General features: G+C 44.4%; 1 protein-coding gene across 1 annotated transcript in view; it reads left to right on the top strand.

The window, feature by feature from the left end:
• Positions 1-4,076: 4,076 nt before the first annotated feature.
• Positions 4,077-16,368, top strand: part of EDAR (ectodysplasin A receptor) — a gene marked incomplete at both ends in the record, with an annotated part of 65,562 nt that continues 53,270 nt past the window's right edge. The window contains one exon of the mRNA XM_084279181.1: positions 4,077-4,109. Coding sequence (XP_084135307.1) covers positions 4,077-4,109 — 33 coding nt within the window. The remainder of the gene's footprint in view (positions 4,110-16,368) is intronic.

The following is a 16,368-nucleotide window of genomic DNA, read 5'->3' as shown; positions in this document are numbered from 1 at the left end:
TGACGATGTGCGTCCCCTGAGTTAGACACCCTTGCATTTCCAAAAATAGGAGGGAGTGATCGGTGGGCTGCCACCCACCCAGTGTCCCGTGACAGGGGGGGCCAAGCGAAGCAGCACCGCCTTCAGCTGGCCACCCCCTCTCCTTCTGAGCCTTTCCCACCTGCAGCGCAGCCGCGGCTGGATGGCTCGCAGTCTTGCCTCCAAGCTGCGGGAGTTCACGGGCCGGCGGATCCGCGTGAGCTGCGGCTGGCGTCAAGTCTGGCCGTCTGAAGCCGGACTCACGGAGCGTTCAGTTGTGCCGGCTGCGGGAGGGCAGTAATTTCCAAGAGAAGGGCAGAGCGCGCCCCCGAGGGCAGCGACTATCTCAGCTGTCACCGTTTAATCCATCACCAAGTCTGACTTGTTGGCACCCTCCAAGAGAGACAAAAGCAGACCCGAGCATCCAGGCACTGTGGGGTGCAGGTTTATTTCATTACGTTCAAATACTTCCCCATGATGAGCCTCATCTCTTTACATTTTCCATGCAGAAAAGGCATGTGCTAACATACTGCCAGTTCGAGGGGTATATGTGCATGTGCATGATCCACTTGGTTTCTTTGAGATGTAAAATGCAAAGGAAAACTCCATTGTTCTTTCCTTGCTCTCAGTTTTCAAAAATTACCAGTTCTCATAAGCAGACCAAAACAGATAACAGATGGCATTGGCTAGCAACAAGGAAACCTAGATGCAAATACGGTACGGTATATGAAGAACGTCTCTGATGTGGCAGGGTTATGTTTTCTATCATGGTTTCTAACCGGTTGTGAGAAAAAAACAGCACTAGCAGTTTGTGGCATTTAATTGGATGTGAAAGGTGCGAATAATTCAGCTGGTGACCAAATGACAAAAGTAGAAACAAACAGACAGAGAGATAGACAGACAGACAGACAGGTAGGAAAATGGACATGCAGGGTCTAGATCCACTTCACAGTGAAGTCAACAGGAGACTCTCCACAAATGCCATTCAAGTGGGACCTGCATGCCCATTTCTGATCTTCATCCAGAATCCAGATACTTACAGGCTACGTTACAAAAGAGAAATAAAAGGTGCTTGGCTGTGAATGTTTTCCTAGTTTTCATAGATGTCAAAGTCGGGCACCATGCAGGTCACTCAGAAAAGGCAGGAGGTTCAGCACATCAGCCACATGGGTCCCAAGCAGCCCCTGCGCCCCTCCTCCCTGCAACCTGGAGATGTTTACGGTGAACCTGGAGCCACAGCCAATCTGAATGACAGGGGTTTAAGTCCATAGCTGTGTGGTGCAGGTCTCCCAGAGCTTATGTAAGCTGTTTTTAATTTAGCTTAGGTGGAAGTCAGACTAAACAAACAAACAGATACCTCTGATGCAAGTAGCTCTGCATGGGGAAACACCAGGGGCAATTTGAGAAGGCAGTGAATGGTGTCCTCAGGGGTTCCAGCACATGGGTGAGGCTGTCTTCATGTAGATGAGACATTTGGTTGCAGGTTGATGACTGTACACATTTTCCACTCAGTCCTGCCCACAGTGTCACCTCTGCCTCAGCTTTTAAATTCCTCCAGCCTCCAGAGTAGGCTAAAAGAAACTTAAATCCCATCAGCTTCTCATTCCAATGAGAAGGAATCAATTCTTACAGCAAATGGGTATCGGATCCATCCCCAGGAATGAGAGGTCTGAGCCACTGGAAAGCTGAGGTTTGGTGTCTGGGTCAACCATTACTGTAACTGCACGCTTTCTTCCTGCAGAAATCAGTGCTCACCCAGTCTCTCGTGTAATACAGAGCACTTGGTTCTTGTGCTGCAGAGCCCTCAGGAACCAGGTCCTCCACGTAAGGCAGCAGACGGGCACACGAACTCGAAATGACAGAGCGATTTCTAATATTTGCTCTCTTTGCCTCTACCCTCAGTGCTTGTACGGGCAGGTCCACGGCTGTGAGCAGAGCCTTACCTCGGTGGTAGAAGGATGTGGTTAAAAAAAATCACTGCTTTTTTTTTCTGAAAAAAAGCTATGTTGATGTGGTGCCAGTCCACTGCTGGCAGAAATTTGAGACGGTCTGCGCCTCACTCAGTCGTTGACGCTCCGCTTGTAAGCCAGGTGCCCGCCCCATGCCCTTGCTGGTAACATGCCCTTTCCCTCGCCCTTCTCCCAGAGAGCACTGAATCTGTAGGGATGCCTACAGGGAGCATCAGCAGTTTACTGCGCAGTATGACAAATGTATAAAATTCAGTTTTTCTTTGAAGTCCTTCTTAGCTCTCCTTCTGTGTTCAAGTCAAGTTGTCACTGAGTTCACTGAGGTTTGCCCACGCAAGGAGCAAAGGCTTCGTCCCCTTGGGAGTACGCGAGCCATTTTCTAGTAATTTGTCTGCTTAAGATGACAGATTTCCTTATAATAGCACTGAAAACAGGAACTTCACTGTCTTCGAACAGAAATGACTTTACATATTTTATGAAGCTGAGCCAAAGGCACTGCTCTTGTTAGCTGGAGTTGGTGGCTGTTTGGTTGGTCTGGACATGAGAATTATCTACTTCCCCTTCCTCTTTTTTTTTTTTCTGTTTTTGTTAATGAAGGCTTTATACCTGACTAAAATACGTAGCTGTATTTTTCCCTTCAGGTCATGTTATCGGAAGCTTTGAGTTGGGGGTGGGAGTAAAAAAGTTCACTTACTAAGTAAGATTAAAGCAATTAAAGGCTAAGGCTCATATTTAATTTTCCCTCGTAGATGCAATTTTTCATGCAGTGACAGCATCAAAACCTTTTCAAGTTTTATAGCTATTTCACATTTGGCAGAAACAACAGGAAACCATCTGTAGCAAAGCAGGATTGTTGTAAGCATAATATTCAGTAATGAAAAAAAGATTAAAAAGAAAACACTGTTATCTTTACATGATGGCTTTGAAGGTGCAAGGAGCAGGATGCTTGCATTTGCCCGTCTATCTACTAGCATCATAAAAAATTTCTAGATGAGGCAGCCATGTAGAAAGTTGATGATTTCAGCAGAAGGAAGAAGCCCAATAGGAAATGTGACTTTCCATTTCTTGAGATTTCCATGATGGATGTAAAGATGCTTGCACAGAGGAGGCTGTAGGTGACCCTTCTGTATATCGTGACATTCATGGCAGAGATTATTAAGCACATACACACAGCTTGAAATGAGCAAGCTGTCCCACGGAAGGCGAATAAGCTACTCATGTCTTTAAACTTTAACTCCATGCTTGAAAATCTCTTCTGGATCAGGGAAATAAAAATAAATTGTGGGAATTGAAATAGAAATAAAAATAAATCATGGCTTATATTGCCCTGTGTTCCTTCATGGCAATGCGTACGCGTTCGTGCTTCGTTGAGCTTTGCTTGCTGGTGACAAGACATCCGTACTGAAAGAGTGCGTACTCATCAGCTGCTTTTTGCTGAAACTGAATTGGTTAATTGGGGTGCCACATCCCGAGGCTGCAGTTTTAGGGGTGGCCATTGAATACCTCTGAAGCCCATGTGAAGTTGTTACAGTACTGTAAGTATGGTCAAATTTCTGATTATGCCGCAATACTCGTCAGTATCTCCGTTTGCCAAAGTGAAAGACCAGTTTCTTTCAGGTGTGCTCTAAAAATTAGGCTGGGCTCTTTTCTCCAAATACATTGAAATTTTGCCTAGCGAACGAGAAACAAATCAACCTTTCTGTAATGTCTTTGTCACTGACAGCGCTTCACGTATTAAGAATCAGACCTAGTTTTAAGATAGAATTTCACTCCACAAAAGTCAAAATATGTCAGGGAACTGCAATTTCTTCTTGTTATTAATGTCTTAAATTATAGCTAGACACCCTGTTTTTCCAGTTTTCAAGGCAAGTTATGAAGGTGCTTTTTTCTTTTTTTTTTTCTCCCCCCAAGTGCTGAGCTGATGAGACATTAAAGGTTTCTTTTTCAAATAGTTTGGCTGTTGGGTTGCTCCTTTCACTCACACCTGCCCCTTGACTTAGAAATCGTCTCCGCCTCTTCAGCATCAAACAGTGCATTTACATAGGCACAAAGAAAAGTGTGGAAGGCCAACAGCTCCCTGCCGTCATTAAGATGGGAATGCAAGAAGAACAAAGCAGCGCCATGGTAAGAGAAATATCACAATACCCTACCTTTCTGCGAGGCTGACTAACCAGGGCTTTCCCACAGGAGGGAACGGTGCTGAGGATACCGCAGGATTAGCAGATGCATGTCGGGCTGGCAGTGACTAAGCCCGTAACAGCGAGCGAGTCGGAGTTCTAGACATGAGTCAAGTTTAGAACTTGTTGTGGTTTGTAGCGGCTCAAAAGGCTTTGTACGGCATCACTGTAGGAGACTGCGACTGCGAAGTGATGGGCTTACAGCTGGTAGAGCCACGGGCTTCTTTGGAGGGGGATGCTTGCTTTCAGCTCCACACGCTGCTCGCCCACGGCACAGCCTTGGGTGTGCCTCTCACTTACATGATTTTAATGCCTTTCCAAAGTACTCTGGTTAATTAAGTCAGTAAGTTCTCCCTAATTACACAAGCATCCCTGAAGAATTTCGGAGGTGCACAGAAGCAGCGTGGCAGAGTTTTATGTTTAAAAATATGCAACAGAAATAAGAAAGAAACAGTGGAACTATGTGTGTGTTCAAGTAATTTTTCATGCGCATGCGTGGCTTTTTATTCTGGAGCTCTAAAACACAGAAGTGAAGAAAATGAGAGGGAAGCACGGTGTCTGGATTTGTTTTTTTCCTTCAGAACTTTCTGTACACCCCTCTTAAAACAAGTTTGCTGGGAAGACTTGAGTGGAAAGGCTTGAGATGCTCCCTCAGCCCTGATGTTACGGGTGTTTTCGCTGCTTCTTTCAACAAACTGTGGATGTTGTGCTTTTGTTTGCTGTTGCCTATGCCCGTGACTGAACTGATCAAAAATTTAAAGAAGAGGTTCAATTGCTGTGCTGGTTTAATCAATGAAGGAGAAAGGCATCTGCTTTTCCCCTTGCAAAACCAAGTGCAAAGGTAGCTCGAGTTCCCCTGTACGTAAGGAAAGCTGCTCTCTGTGGTGTTTTCCAGCCATTACCGATGCTAGCTGAATTAATTTAACCAGAATTGCACACAGACCTTTGCTTAGCTTCATAACATATCCACTTTTGCAGAGCAGATGAGAGCTCCTAATCTGTTGTGTTTAACTTTGCAGTATATTTAATCTGGAGCTTTCAGCCCCTTCCGTATATACAGATGAAACTCTTTTCCATCATCACAGAAGAGCAATTAGCGATGGGTGTGTGAAAAGTGCATAGAGTAGCAGGCACTGTCTGAATCTGATTTGGGAGCACTCTGAGGTGAGAAGCAGATATTTTCTGTTAGATCATCATGTACTTAATCTCACAGAGGAACCTGGATGCCCAACAGACCTTTCACTTCACACACTTAAGTCCAAAATTGAGATCCTAAGAAATCTTGCTCACCTGCCCCTTCACCCCAGAGGTACCTACATTCCTCAACACCCACGTTTGCATCCACTGAGTTCCTTGCATGCTGAAACATGTGCTTCTGGACATGCTGTACCTGGGCTGGCCTGTGCTCGATGAATAGACCCACACGCCAGGCATGAGTCCTGCCAATGGGAATGGCCATGCGGTTATGTTTAGCCCATGCCTAGGGAACTCAGGTGGGAGATATGGACTCCACGTGTCCTCAGCCTGGGGAGAACTTAGCTGTTTCTTTCACAATGGTGGCCCCAGCCCCAGCTCTTGTGTATTTGGGGATAGAATCTGGGACAGTCTGTTCATCCCTCCTTTGTTTGTTTTTTTTTATGTTGTTTGTTTTGTTTTGTTTTTTATTTGACTGTTACATTTTCATAGGCGTAAGTGACTATTTGGAGAGCAAAAGAAAAATACTACTGCTGTGAGATGGCTAGGGTACTTGTGAGGGTGTATGGAGATGTGGGCTCTGGGGAATACTCAGTGTAAGATATTTAAATTTTTGTCAGAGTAAGAACTGGAGCCCAGTTTCCAAACCCCGTCCCAGGTGGTGCCCCAGTCACCAGGTTTGGGAGTCATGTGTCTAAGTGAAAAAGAGAAAAAAACTGTCTCATGCAAAGCAGAAGGGCATCAACAGGAGGGAGATGCTCAGCCCTGTGAGGGACCCCCTGTAGCTGTGCTGCCTGGCTGGGGGCTCCAGGCTGTTTCCTCTCTGTGGAGCCCACCCAGTCTGCCCCCAGATGCCGGATGTTGGAGGGGGGTAAGTTTTCCAAACTGATGTTCAAACAAAGGAGAATGCTGTTTGCAAGCAGGCAGAGGTATGTGGCCTTGCACAGCCCCATGGATGGGGGAGGAGGGGGGCAATTCAGGGCAAAGAGATGTGCTGTGTTTTGTGAAAGAGAAATGGCCTGTGGGAGGCACCCCCTGGGCTGGGTTTGTGGGTAAGCCCAGAGGACTGAATGGCTAAGCCTTGGCAGGGCCATGGCTGAGGCATATCTGCTGCCTTTTGAGGATCCCTGTTCTGAGATGTCTCACTCACCCCAGGCTCTGTCTGTAGCAAGGATGCTGCCATGTCTTGTGGCTTCCACAAGAGCACTGATTCCTTCATTGCACTCATCCTGTTGTGAATCTGCCCTGATCCCTGATGAAGCAGGGAGCTTTCATGGAAAAAATATGCTAGAGATTAGCCCAGGCTAGTGTAAATCAGCGATGGCTAAGAAACAAGTAGCTCCACCATGGATGAAGGTTGATTTCTGATGGATCAATGTCTAATGGCTGATTGCCAACTCCAACTGAAATTCTCCCCACATTTGCAAACACCTTGCTGCCATGTGCAATTTTTGGTGGCTCACAAAGCTGCTTCATCCCGTGCTGGAGCACACCAAGCTTGTCCTGGCCACCTGCATCATGAAACCTTCAGGGACTGGGTTCCTCCCTGTGCAATCCAAGCAGGCAGGGCTGCTCTGAGAGGGGCTGGGGTTACACAGGTAAGCCAAGGACAGCTAGTGAGAAATTACATCATGGCTACACAAGCACTATTTGCTTTGGAATGCAGCGAAAAAGGGGGGAAATAGTAAAAAAAGAAGTCCCCCTCAAATATCCAATGATCCCACAGTTTTGGCACTCTCTTGAGACAGGAGTTTGAAGTTCAGCTCCCTCTTCCAGATTTAACAGAGAAAGTATTTGATGTTGTCCAATTTTCCTCAGTGTGTCATACTACTCCACTAATAAATTGATCTGTGGAAATCATAGACTCCTCTGCAATCTGCTAACCATACCCTGTATGCAAACCTTTTGTGCCTACTAAGAAGAGTAGCAATGCTTTTTAGTTTGTTCAAGAGCGGATACACAGAGTGCAAATATAGAGCAGAGCTGAGATTTAGGAGCAATATCTTGCAGGGGAAAACTTCAGTGAAGGGGTAAGAGGTGCTATGACTACAGTCGTCTTAGGTTTTCATTTCCAGGCTTTTAACTGGCTTTGAAGTAAAACTGGTCTACAGGAGCTATAATATTTTCTGGACACAGAAGGCAGACTTCAAAAAAACCCCCACTTTTATCATAGACTATTTGGTTTTCATTTAGGACACTTTGTTAACTCTGCTAGTACACTTTTCTCTTAGTGGGCCCACTGATTTCAGCTGCTGATGCTGCTCTTAGAGCAAGAACAGCACAATCTGGTCTTTGTGTTTTAAGACTAAAGCTATCCCCTTTTGGAGAAGTTAATTGTATTAGGCACCTAAATTAGGGAGAGCCATTTTGTAGCTCTGTATACAGCTTTGGCTTCTTCATGCAAGAGGTATACATGTGTAGGAGATAAACAGGACCTCAGGGATTCAGGTGGGCAGCTTTCTGTATGCAACAGTCCAAGCAAGGAGAATGTACAGAACTGGATCCATGCAAGCAGGCAACCTCAGTCGTTGTTTCCTTAAGGCTTTACACTTACATCACCCAGAGGTGCCAAGAAACCGCCTCCTGGCCTTTTTTTTCTTGCAGATCTGTACACGTGTCATGGTGCAACAACAAAACCAAAATGGTTTTAATTGACATACGATGTATATGGGTTCAGGTCCCTTTTCACCACTTGTCAATGGTGCAGGAAAAGAGTAACAAACGCAGCCTATTAGTAGTGTTGGTGGGCTGAGCTTTGATGCGATTGAGTGTAAGGTAAAAATAACTCATCTGTCAATAGCATCGTTTATCATGAAAGGATGAGGTCTCTGATATGCATGGTTTTAATTAGCTGTCACTTGGTGTGGAAGTTGAGATGCAGCATACACATTGGGTGCTTAGGCACATACATAAGTTTTTGGAGATGTCTTAGAAGGCAGAGAAGCCAAAACCCAACTCTGAAAGCAACCTGAGCACACATGTGAACACAAGCACTTGCTATGCATGGTAAGCTTTGTCCTTTAAACAAGTTTCCTGCTTGAATCCTTTTTTGGAGAAGAATTAGGTTTCACTGTTCACCACTTAAAGCACATGACTAAAACATGCCCCCAGGCCTCTGCACAGGGTGACATTTCAGACAAGCTGTAAAAGAAATGTAGTTCCTCAGTTGCTCTTGCCTGCTTGATAGTTGCGTCTTCCAGAAATGACGTTTCTATAACCCTTTATCTACTCCAAGCAAACAGTCACAGAAATAAATGATTTTCTGTTATAGGTGGTTGCTATAGAATACATTGATACAGCTACAAATGTGATTTTTCTACCGTTTATACAGGGCAATGCATTTAGTCAGGCTAAGCTGTCTTCTAAGAGCTACCCCAGACCTGGGGGATGCCAGGGGACCGCCTGGACTAGGCTCTTGGAGAGGAATGGATGTGCCAGGAGGCAGGAAAGGGCTCTTCTCACAGCCCCCACCAGTCATAAACATGAGCCGCCCCCACTAGTCATAAACATAAACATGAGGCATAAGCATTTCACTTTGCAGGACGATTTTCACGTTACCCACCCCTTTGCAGACAGAGGCCGATATCACGTTGCCCTGGTGGCAGTGGGGCCCCAAGCAGGTGAGGGTGAGTTGCCTGGGATTTCGCTCCAGGTGGGATTATTCTGATCCAGAGGCAGGACATGCCCAGCGTGTCTTTGCCACCTTTGGTTCACAGTGGAGTTGAACAGCACAGAGAACGGCCACACAAAGGGCATGCGTTGTGATCAGGATGCAGCCCACGGGAGGGAGGGAGGAAGAGATGCTCAAGTCCCGTTTGGGCTCCCAGGGACATAAAAAGCAGTGGAGACACAAACAGTGGCTGTGGGAGCAACATGGGCTCTGGGCAGGGGGAAGAGGGCTGCTTTCCACTGACGTGCTGCTCCATCAGGGATGGAGTGAGGAAAGGCAGCAAGAGGGGTGAAGAGAAGGACTCATTGGCACCAGAAAATGAGTGTCTTGAGGAAGAAAGTGAATTATTATGAGGCAAAGGACTGAACAAGGACAAAAATAGCAAACGTTTTTGGAGGATGGGGGGAAAGTTGTCTTTCTGTGGTCTGGAGGAGGAATTGCTGGGTGACCCAGAGCATTTTCTACCTAATTCATTGCTGGTGCTCTCATTAGGCTGGGACACCTGTAACTACTTCTTGAAAATCACAAGTTACTTTTAACAGGCAACGGAGTGACTGCCTAGAGCTCCATATTTCTGTCTCCATCTCTTGTGGCTCCCTGTGAGACAGGACAAGCTGAACTGGCCTTGCTTATGCTGTCTTTTTTTGTTTCTTTTTTTTGTTGTTGTTTTGGGGTTCTTTTTTTTGCAAAGCTGTGCTCCATTTATTGCATTTGACTTAGGGTTCAAGCAGCATTGTGTAGGGCTGTCAAGAGCTGAAATGTCAGAATGAAATACTGAATGCTATTTCCTCAGACGCTCAGTGTCGGAAATTATGGAGGCTCCAGGCTAAGTGTCCGCAACGGATTCCTGTGATTGCTGCTGTGGAGCAACGCTCCATTTTTCAATACATTGGGCACAGGTTGATGAAACTGATTTCTCTGAGAACCTCTAGCTGGCACCAGATAGAAGACATCATCCCCCAAGGAAAAAACCAAAACAAACAATAAAACAAACAACAAAACACCCACAGGAAAAAAAAAAAAGAAATAAAGAAGTATAAATGGTAAATCTTTCAGATGTGAAAACAGAACAGGATACCTGTGGCCAAACTGTGATTGATGGTGCAGCTTCACAGGCAATTGTGTCAGTTCAGCTTGAGTGTAGATGTTTCTCCTCCCATGCTAGTGGGTAGATGTTCAACAGGCTCTCTCCCCACCCTCCCTTTTGCTCTATTTTAAATCTGCTGCAAATATAACCAGCTTTATTCAGATCTGTAAAGGCATGAGGTTTATGTACTAGCTGGGACATGCAAGTACCTGGAGTCCTAGAAATGCTCATCATTTGCATTCTTAATAAAATGTAATTTTAAAACCTAAATATAGAAAGTGCTCTATAACTGAAATGGATTAAATCAGCTCCTTTTTCCCAGATCTCAACATCCCAAATATCCCTGTGAGCCCAGAAATTTTGGAGGAAGCCCCATAAAGGCCTGGCTCTGAACTGCTCAAAAAAAGGAGAATCGGGAAACCAAACCTAGAGCTTTCCATTGGGTTAAGTCCAGAACGTGCTGAGGGGTCATCCCCAATGGCAGGGTCAATCTGTGATGCTAGAACAGCTCTCAAGCTTCCTTAGTTTTGATGTAAACCCCATACTGCTTTCTGGTCCCAGGATCAGATAGGCATTATGAAATGCTTGACGTTAAGTTTTATATTAACAAGCTATAATATCGTTTTTTCTGCTTTCTTTTCTCTGTCAGTGGGATTTCAGAATACCTCTTCACAAATGTTTTTGAATGCCATGGATTAATGCAGTATTATTCCAAATGCCATGGTAAATCTTCACTCTGGAAAATGCCTCTTAACTGGTTCTGCACCATGAATGGTGTCCTGACTCCCCAACTTTTATTGGGCCTTTGATAAAACAATGTAGGCAATAAATATCTTTGCAAATTTCCGGGTGTTATTCTCTCTTTATGACAGACTTTTTCAGCCATTTGTCATTTGAAAGCCTTCGGTCATTAGTGCAACACCTGCTAGTGCTGGAGTTTCAGCAGCCTGAGCTTGGAGGGTGACGAAGCTGGTGAAGGGTCTGGAGCACAAGTCCTGTGAGGAACGGCTGAGGGAGCTGGGGCTTTTTAATCTTGAGAAAAGGAGGCTGAGGGGAGAGCTTATGGCTCTCTGCAACTACCTGCAATGTAGTTGCAGAGATGTCAGGGTTGGTCTCCTCTCCTACGTGACAAACAATAGGTGAGAGGAAATGGCATAAAATTGTACTAGGGGTGATTTGGGTTAGGAAGAATTTCTTTACTGAAAGGGTTGTAAGGTACTGGAACAGGCTTCCTAGTGAGATGGTGGAGTCACCATCCCCGGAGGTATTTAAAAGGTGTGTAGATGAAGTACTTATGGACACAATCTAGAGATGGACTAGGCAGGGTTAGGCTTAAGGGTGTCTCCCAACCCAGGTGATTCTATGATTCTATGATATTCAGTTGTGATTTGCTATGTCCTGACACTGTCCCAATCACTGTCTTCTCTCCCTCACGTTGTTTGCTTCATATATCTCAGTGCTTTATGGCTTCACCTCCCATCAGACAGGCTCAGTGTAAAACTAAGTCCTTAACTACCAAGGGTTTCTTCCAGAGGCTGAATGAAAGTGTCTAAACCACAGCTTGCTGGGGGAGAAAATGGGTATACCTAAAATGTGCAACCCAGGCTTAACTCAGAAACCATAGGAATGGCACGATGCCACACTCCCTCTCGTCACCTTTCACCAAATCGAACACCTTTCAGTCTTCCACAGGCAGCCAACATGCTGTCCCTTCCCCAGCAGTGACATCAGTGTAGGCATCCCACCCTGTGGCTGGTCCCACAGCCCAGCTGCTGAAGGTGAGGGGATGCTGTGCTGAAACACAGGTACCTGCACAGGCAGCCAAACCCCTTTCATACTCATGCCCCATGCCACAGTCTGTTGGCCATCTCCAGCTCCCTCCCTGGGCACGCCTCATGCACGCCTTCTTGCCCGTCTGTTTTTCCCCCCACCCACTACCTGCATCAGGGGGTTGGTTTTTTTGATATTTTTCTCTTTTTTTTTCACCTCAAAGTGATAGCAATTCCTGGTGTATTTGTCTTCAGATGATGTGGTGGTTGTAAGATGAAGTACCTGCAGCAGCCAGTCTGCGGTTGATTTGAACGCAGGCGAGTCTCGACAATGAGCTTAAAGGAGGGTGTCAGGTATAAATCTTGTCTTCAAACAGCCAGGCTGCATTCCAGACTTCAGAGACACCTCTTTGTGTGGAAGGTTGGGTTTTTTTATGCCTCCTTTTTCTTTTTCTTGGACCTGGAAGAGGATGAAAGTAGCGGGGTGTGTGCGTTCGTTTAGGCTGATAATGAGAGTGGGGCTCACGGGCATGGTAATTTGGCAGCCTCTTCACTTCCTGTAACAGTTTAAAAAAAAAAAATCATCCAAGGGCTGCTTAAAGACAAACATTTTTTTGTTTAACTACTGGGGGTTCATTTTCTGAACAGCCATGCAATTAATCTTATTTGTATTAAAGAGGCATGCTGCTTTTTGCAAGTTTTTCTGAGCTATAATTAATGAAGATCAAAAATGTTCCAGAGACATAATATTTAACTTTTCATAGGTGTGACTACACAACATCTGCAGCAATTAGAGAAGCAAAAGAAAAAGGCATTGTGTTGGGCTTTTTCCCTTCTAAGTGTCTTCGTTAAGCCTCTTTCCTACAGACAACTCTTTAGTGACCTAATTTTTGGTGAGAAGACTAATCAATACTAAACCCAGATATTTATTTTCCTTTAATTATTTGCATTGATAGATAAACCCATTGTTCAAAAATGTTACCAGCTAGGTGAAATTTGTGAGGACAGAGCCTGTGTAGTTAAGTGCAGAACTACTCGTGTTGTTCCTTGAAGGACCAGACACGTACAAGAGCGTTTATTGTTTGCATAGTAGTTTTTAAGTAAATACGTGTGTGTGTGTGTGTGTGTGTGTGTGTGAAAACTTCAAAAGCACCACAGGAGCTTCATGATTTTACATGTAAAAAATTCTGGATGTTGTTGCCACTAGGAATTTTGTAGCACAGATTATCTTTTAGCTGTGCTGCTTAAAAAGACAATTACTTATTACTAAGTGGTAGCTTATGTATCTCTGGATGATTACATGAAGAAAAGCCCTGGAATGTATCACTTGAAGACATATGACAAGACACGTGCATAGTTTTACCTTGGCACTGGCTGCCTCCCACTCCACCAACCTTCCAGCTACCTCAGCAAAAGGAAAATCTGGTTTTCACTGGCCTGAAATGAAAACATGGATGGCTCCAAGCGTGTCGCTTGGCTTCGCAAAGTAACAGCGTGCTTTGTCTCTCTGCACAAACAAGGGGAACAAGACTTCATTATGCTGGGGATCACTCATTTCATATGCATGTGGCATTTTGCTCATGCTTGACAAAGAGAGGCTGCAGCTAAATCATCCCAGTTAGTATCACAACTGTTCTGGCATTGCTAAGGGAAAGTCAGATCTATCGTCTGTGTGATCTGGGGTAAGTCTGATCTCAAACATTGCTTGAGGAACAAGCTATGCTGGTATGATCCCAAAACCAACAGAGGCACCATATGATGTGTACTACACCACATTACGAGTGAAAGAGAAATTAATCTTTGTCCTTTCTTTGTGGGATGCAATTGTCATCTGGGAAGTGACATACAAAGAAGTTCCAGCCTGGGGATGTCCCCCGTGCAGTATCTGTAGCCTAGAAAAGTTTGTGCTACCTGATGCTGAGTCCTTCTGTCTCCAATAACAATAAACTCTGCTTCTAGAAAATCAGAGGTAAAAATGAGCAAGAGGTTCAGGGCAGTGCTGAGCACCCTGCCTCTGTGCCCCAGCAGCCTGCTCTTCGGTGACTCCTTCTCAGGGAGAGAGCCATCTGGTGCCCTTGTGATCAGGGGGTCCTTGGGTTTAACCTGTGCTTGATGTCTGAAGACAGATAGGTTCAGTTCAGAGAAATATTTGCAAAACTGAATCATGGAAAGTCACATATGCTGATTACATCATATTTATTTCTGTTTACTTTGTGACTCATAACTTTCCTAAGTCTGTGCAAGAAAAAAGAAGTCCATCGATTTCTTGTATTTAAATGAAATTCTTTTTCCATACACGACAGACATCTGTGTATGGCAGAAAAATCTCCCTCCAGTTCCCCTCAAGGTCAAAACTCGACAAGTTGTTTATGGAAGAGAAGGGATATCAGGATGCTGATGTGCAAGTGTTTCGCTCAGAGCAGGACCAGCGGTTTTGGTGAGAGCCTTTGGTTACGTTCAGAGACCGGCTGCAGCATTGTGGCCAGCTTGGGGGGTCGGGAGAATTACCAGCAACTCACTACCTAAGTCCTACCAAAACCAGGCACAAGTAAATATCAACAGCGTCACATTTTTTTCTTATGTTTTTTTTTTTAATTGCAAAACCGTGATACACAAAAGATATATATTTTTAGCACAAAAATCTGTATGTTCTTTAAGGGGTTTCCAGGAGATGAGAGGTTTTTATGTTTTAACTGAAGTGAATCCTTCTCACAGCCCCCCCAGTTACTCATCTTCCCGAGCACTCTTTCATCTTCTTATCTTTCAGACAGTAAGATCTTTGAGGAAGAGACAGCCTTTATTTGTGTACTGTACAACACCCAGCATATTTAACACTAAACTCAAATGTTTGCCTATACTGTAAAATAACTGCCAGACAGTGTGGTTTAAGAGGGTATTTGGGATGTTGATTTCTAGCTATTAAGAAGGGAGTGAGAAACAGTGTGACCACACAGTAGTTTTTGCTCAAAATTAAATGATAGAACGTGGATGCACCTGAAGATTTCAGTCAGAGAGCCTCGAGGACGGCACTGGTCAGTGCATAGTTGAGGCAACGGAGGTTTTGTTCCTTAGCTTCTTTCTGCCCTGTGCAACTTGCACATTCATTGTCACAGTCATTGTCATGAAAAAGTTGTGATAAGGACATTTTCAGGAAGAGTTGGAGAGGTCTAAGAAGCCTTGGTCACCATGGACACCATTAACAGGTTTAATTTTCTCAAGAAAATGAGGATTTTCCAGGTTTGTCTTTGCCTCTCACGCCTGTCCCCTTTTAGCCAACAGTAAATCTGCTGTGTGAGGCCCCAGATTTTTTTATCCTACTCTCAAAATGCAGTTCTGCTTTAAAGTCAGAGGAACAGCATCTTTGATGACTTTTATTTATCATACCATATAATCCCTACATAAATGGTCACTTTATAGGTATAAAGACAGACAGTTTGACACTGTATGACAATATTTCCTATGATGTGATTCTTTTCTCTGGTGACCAGCAAGAGCATGCAGGGAGAAAGTAAGAAAAATTGTATTTTCACACTCATTTTGTGTAGGAATATGTAATTGTGTGGACATTGATCACTGGAGCTTTATGTCAATTTTCTTTCCCTGACTGCCATGATAATGTGAAATCACAAAATTGCTTTGCATCCTCTTTCTATGTGGTGTGAAGAATGAGATCTTTCACTGTTGCTTTTTTCTGCCTGTGATTTCAAACAAGTAGAAGGTCCTTCTGAAGAGCTGCATTCATTTGCCTGCTTGTGTGTGGTTACTGCCATTGAAGATGTGCTGTGTATATAAGATGTCCATGTGAGACTGGCAGGCCTGACGCAAGACCTGGAGGGGACATGCAGTCTTTCAGTGTGGCACACCAGGGTCAGGCAGGGTGCCATAAGACATCTCCAATGGCTCCAGGAAACCATGCATGGGCAACTGTGTCGAGCCCTTCTTGAGTCCAGCAACTAGAAGAATTGCTTAGTTAACAGCTCCAGAAAGCTCATGATCATCTCCTTGGTCATCAGATTATTTCTTTTTTCCCTACATACCTCATTCATTTCTTCTGTCTTGAAAAACCACCACAGTGGTTCCCAGATCTCCAGCTAACCACAACTTTTACAGTTGCTACTGCATCTCGTGGATTCCTAATTTGGATGTATGCATGATCTCTTTGCAACACCCTAATAGAATCTCAGAATTAAGTAGATACTTCAATATCACAAATATGGACCAATTATTTTTTTTTTTTTTTTTAAGGATATCATAGAGAGAATAGAACAAAATATTGGCTGAGGGACAAGATCAAAGCAGGTTTTTTTTGAGTTCTAGCTCCAGAAACATTGAACATCTAAAAACTGAGCTCACTCTATTTTTAATTTTTTTTTAATTACAAGTTTCTTAAATGTTGTGTAGCTTACCTTTATGTTTCCAAAGAAGCCTGGAACAGGATCAGGCCCGTGGCATTACTGAGCAAGTAAAATGAGATTTACTTCAACAC

This window comes from Gallinula chloropus (genome assembly GCF_964237585.1).
Source record: "Gallinula chloropus genome assembly, chromosome: 1".
In the NCBI taxonomy this organism is placed as follows: Eukaryota; Metazoa; Chordata; class Aves; order Gruiformes; family Rallidae; genus Gallinula; species Gallinula chloropus.
Note: the sequence above shows the minus strand (reverse complement) of the source record. Positions and strands in the feature narration are given on the sequence as shown.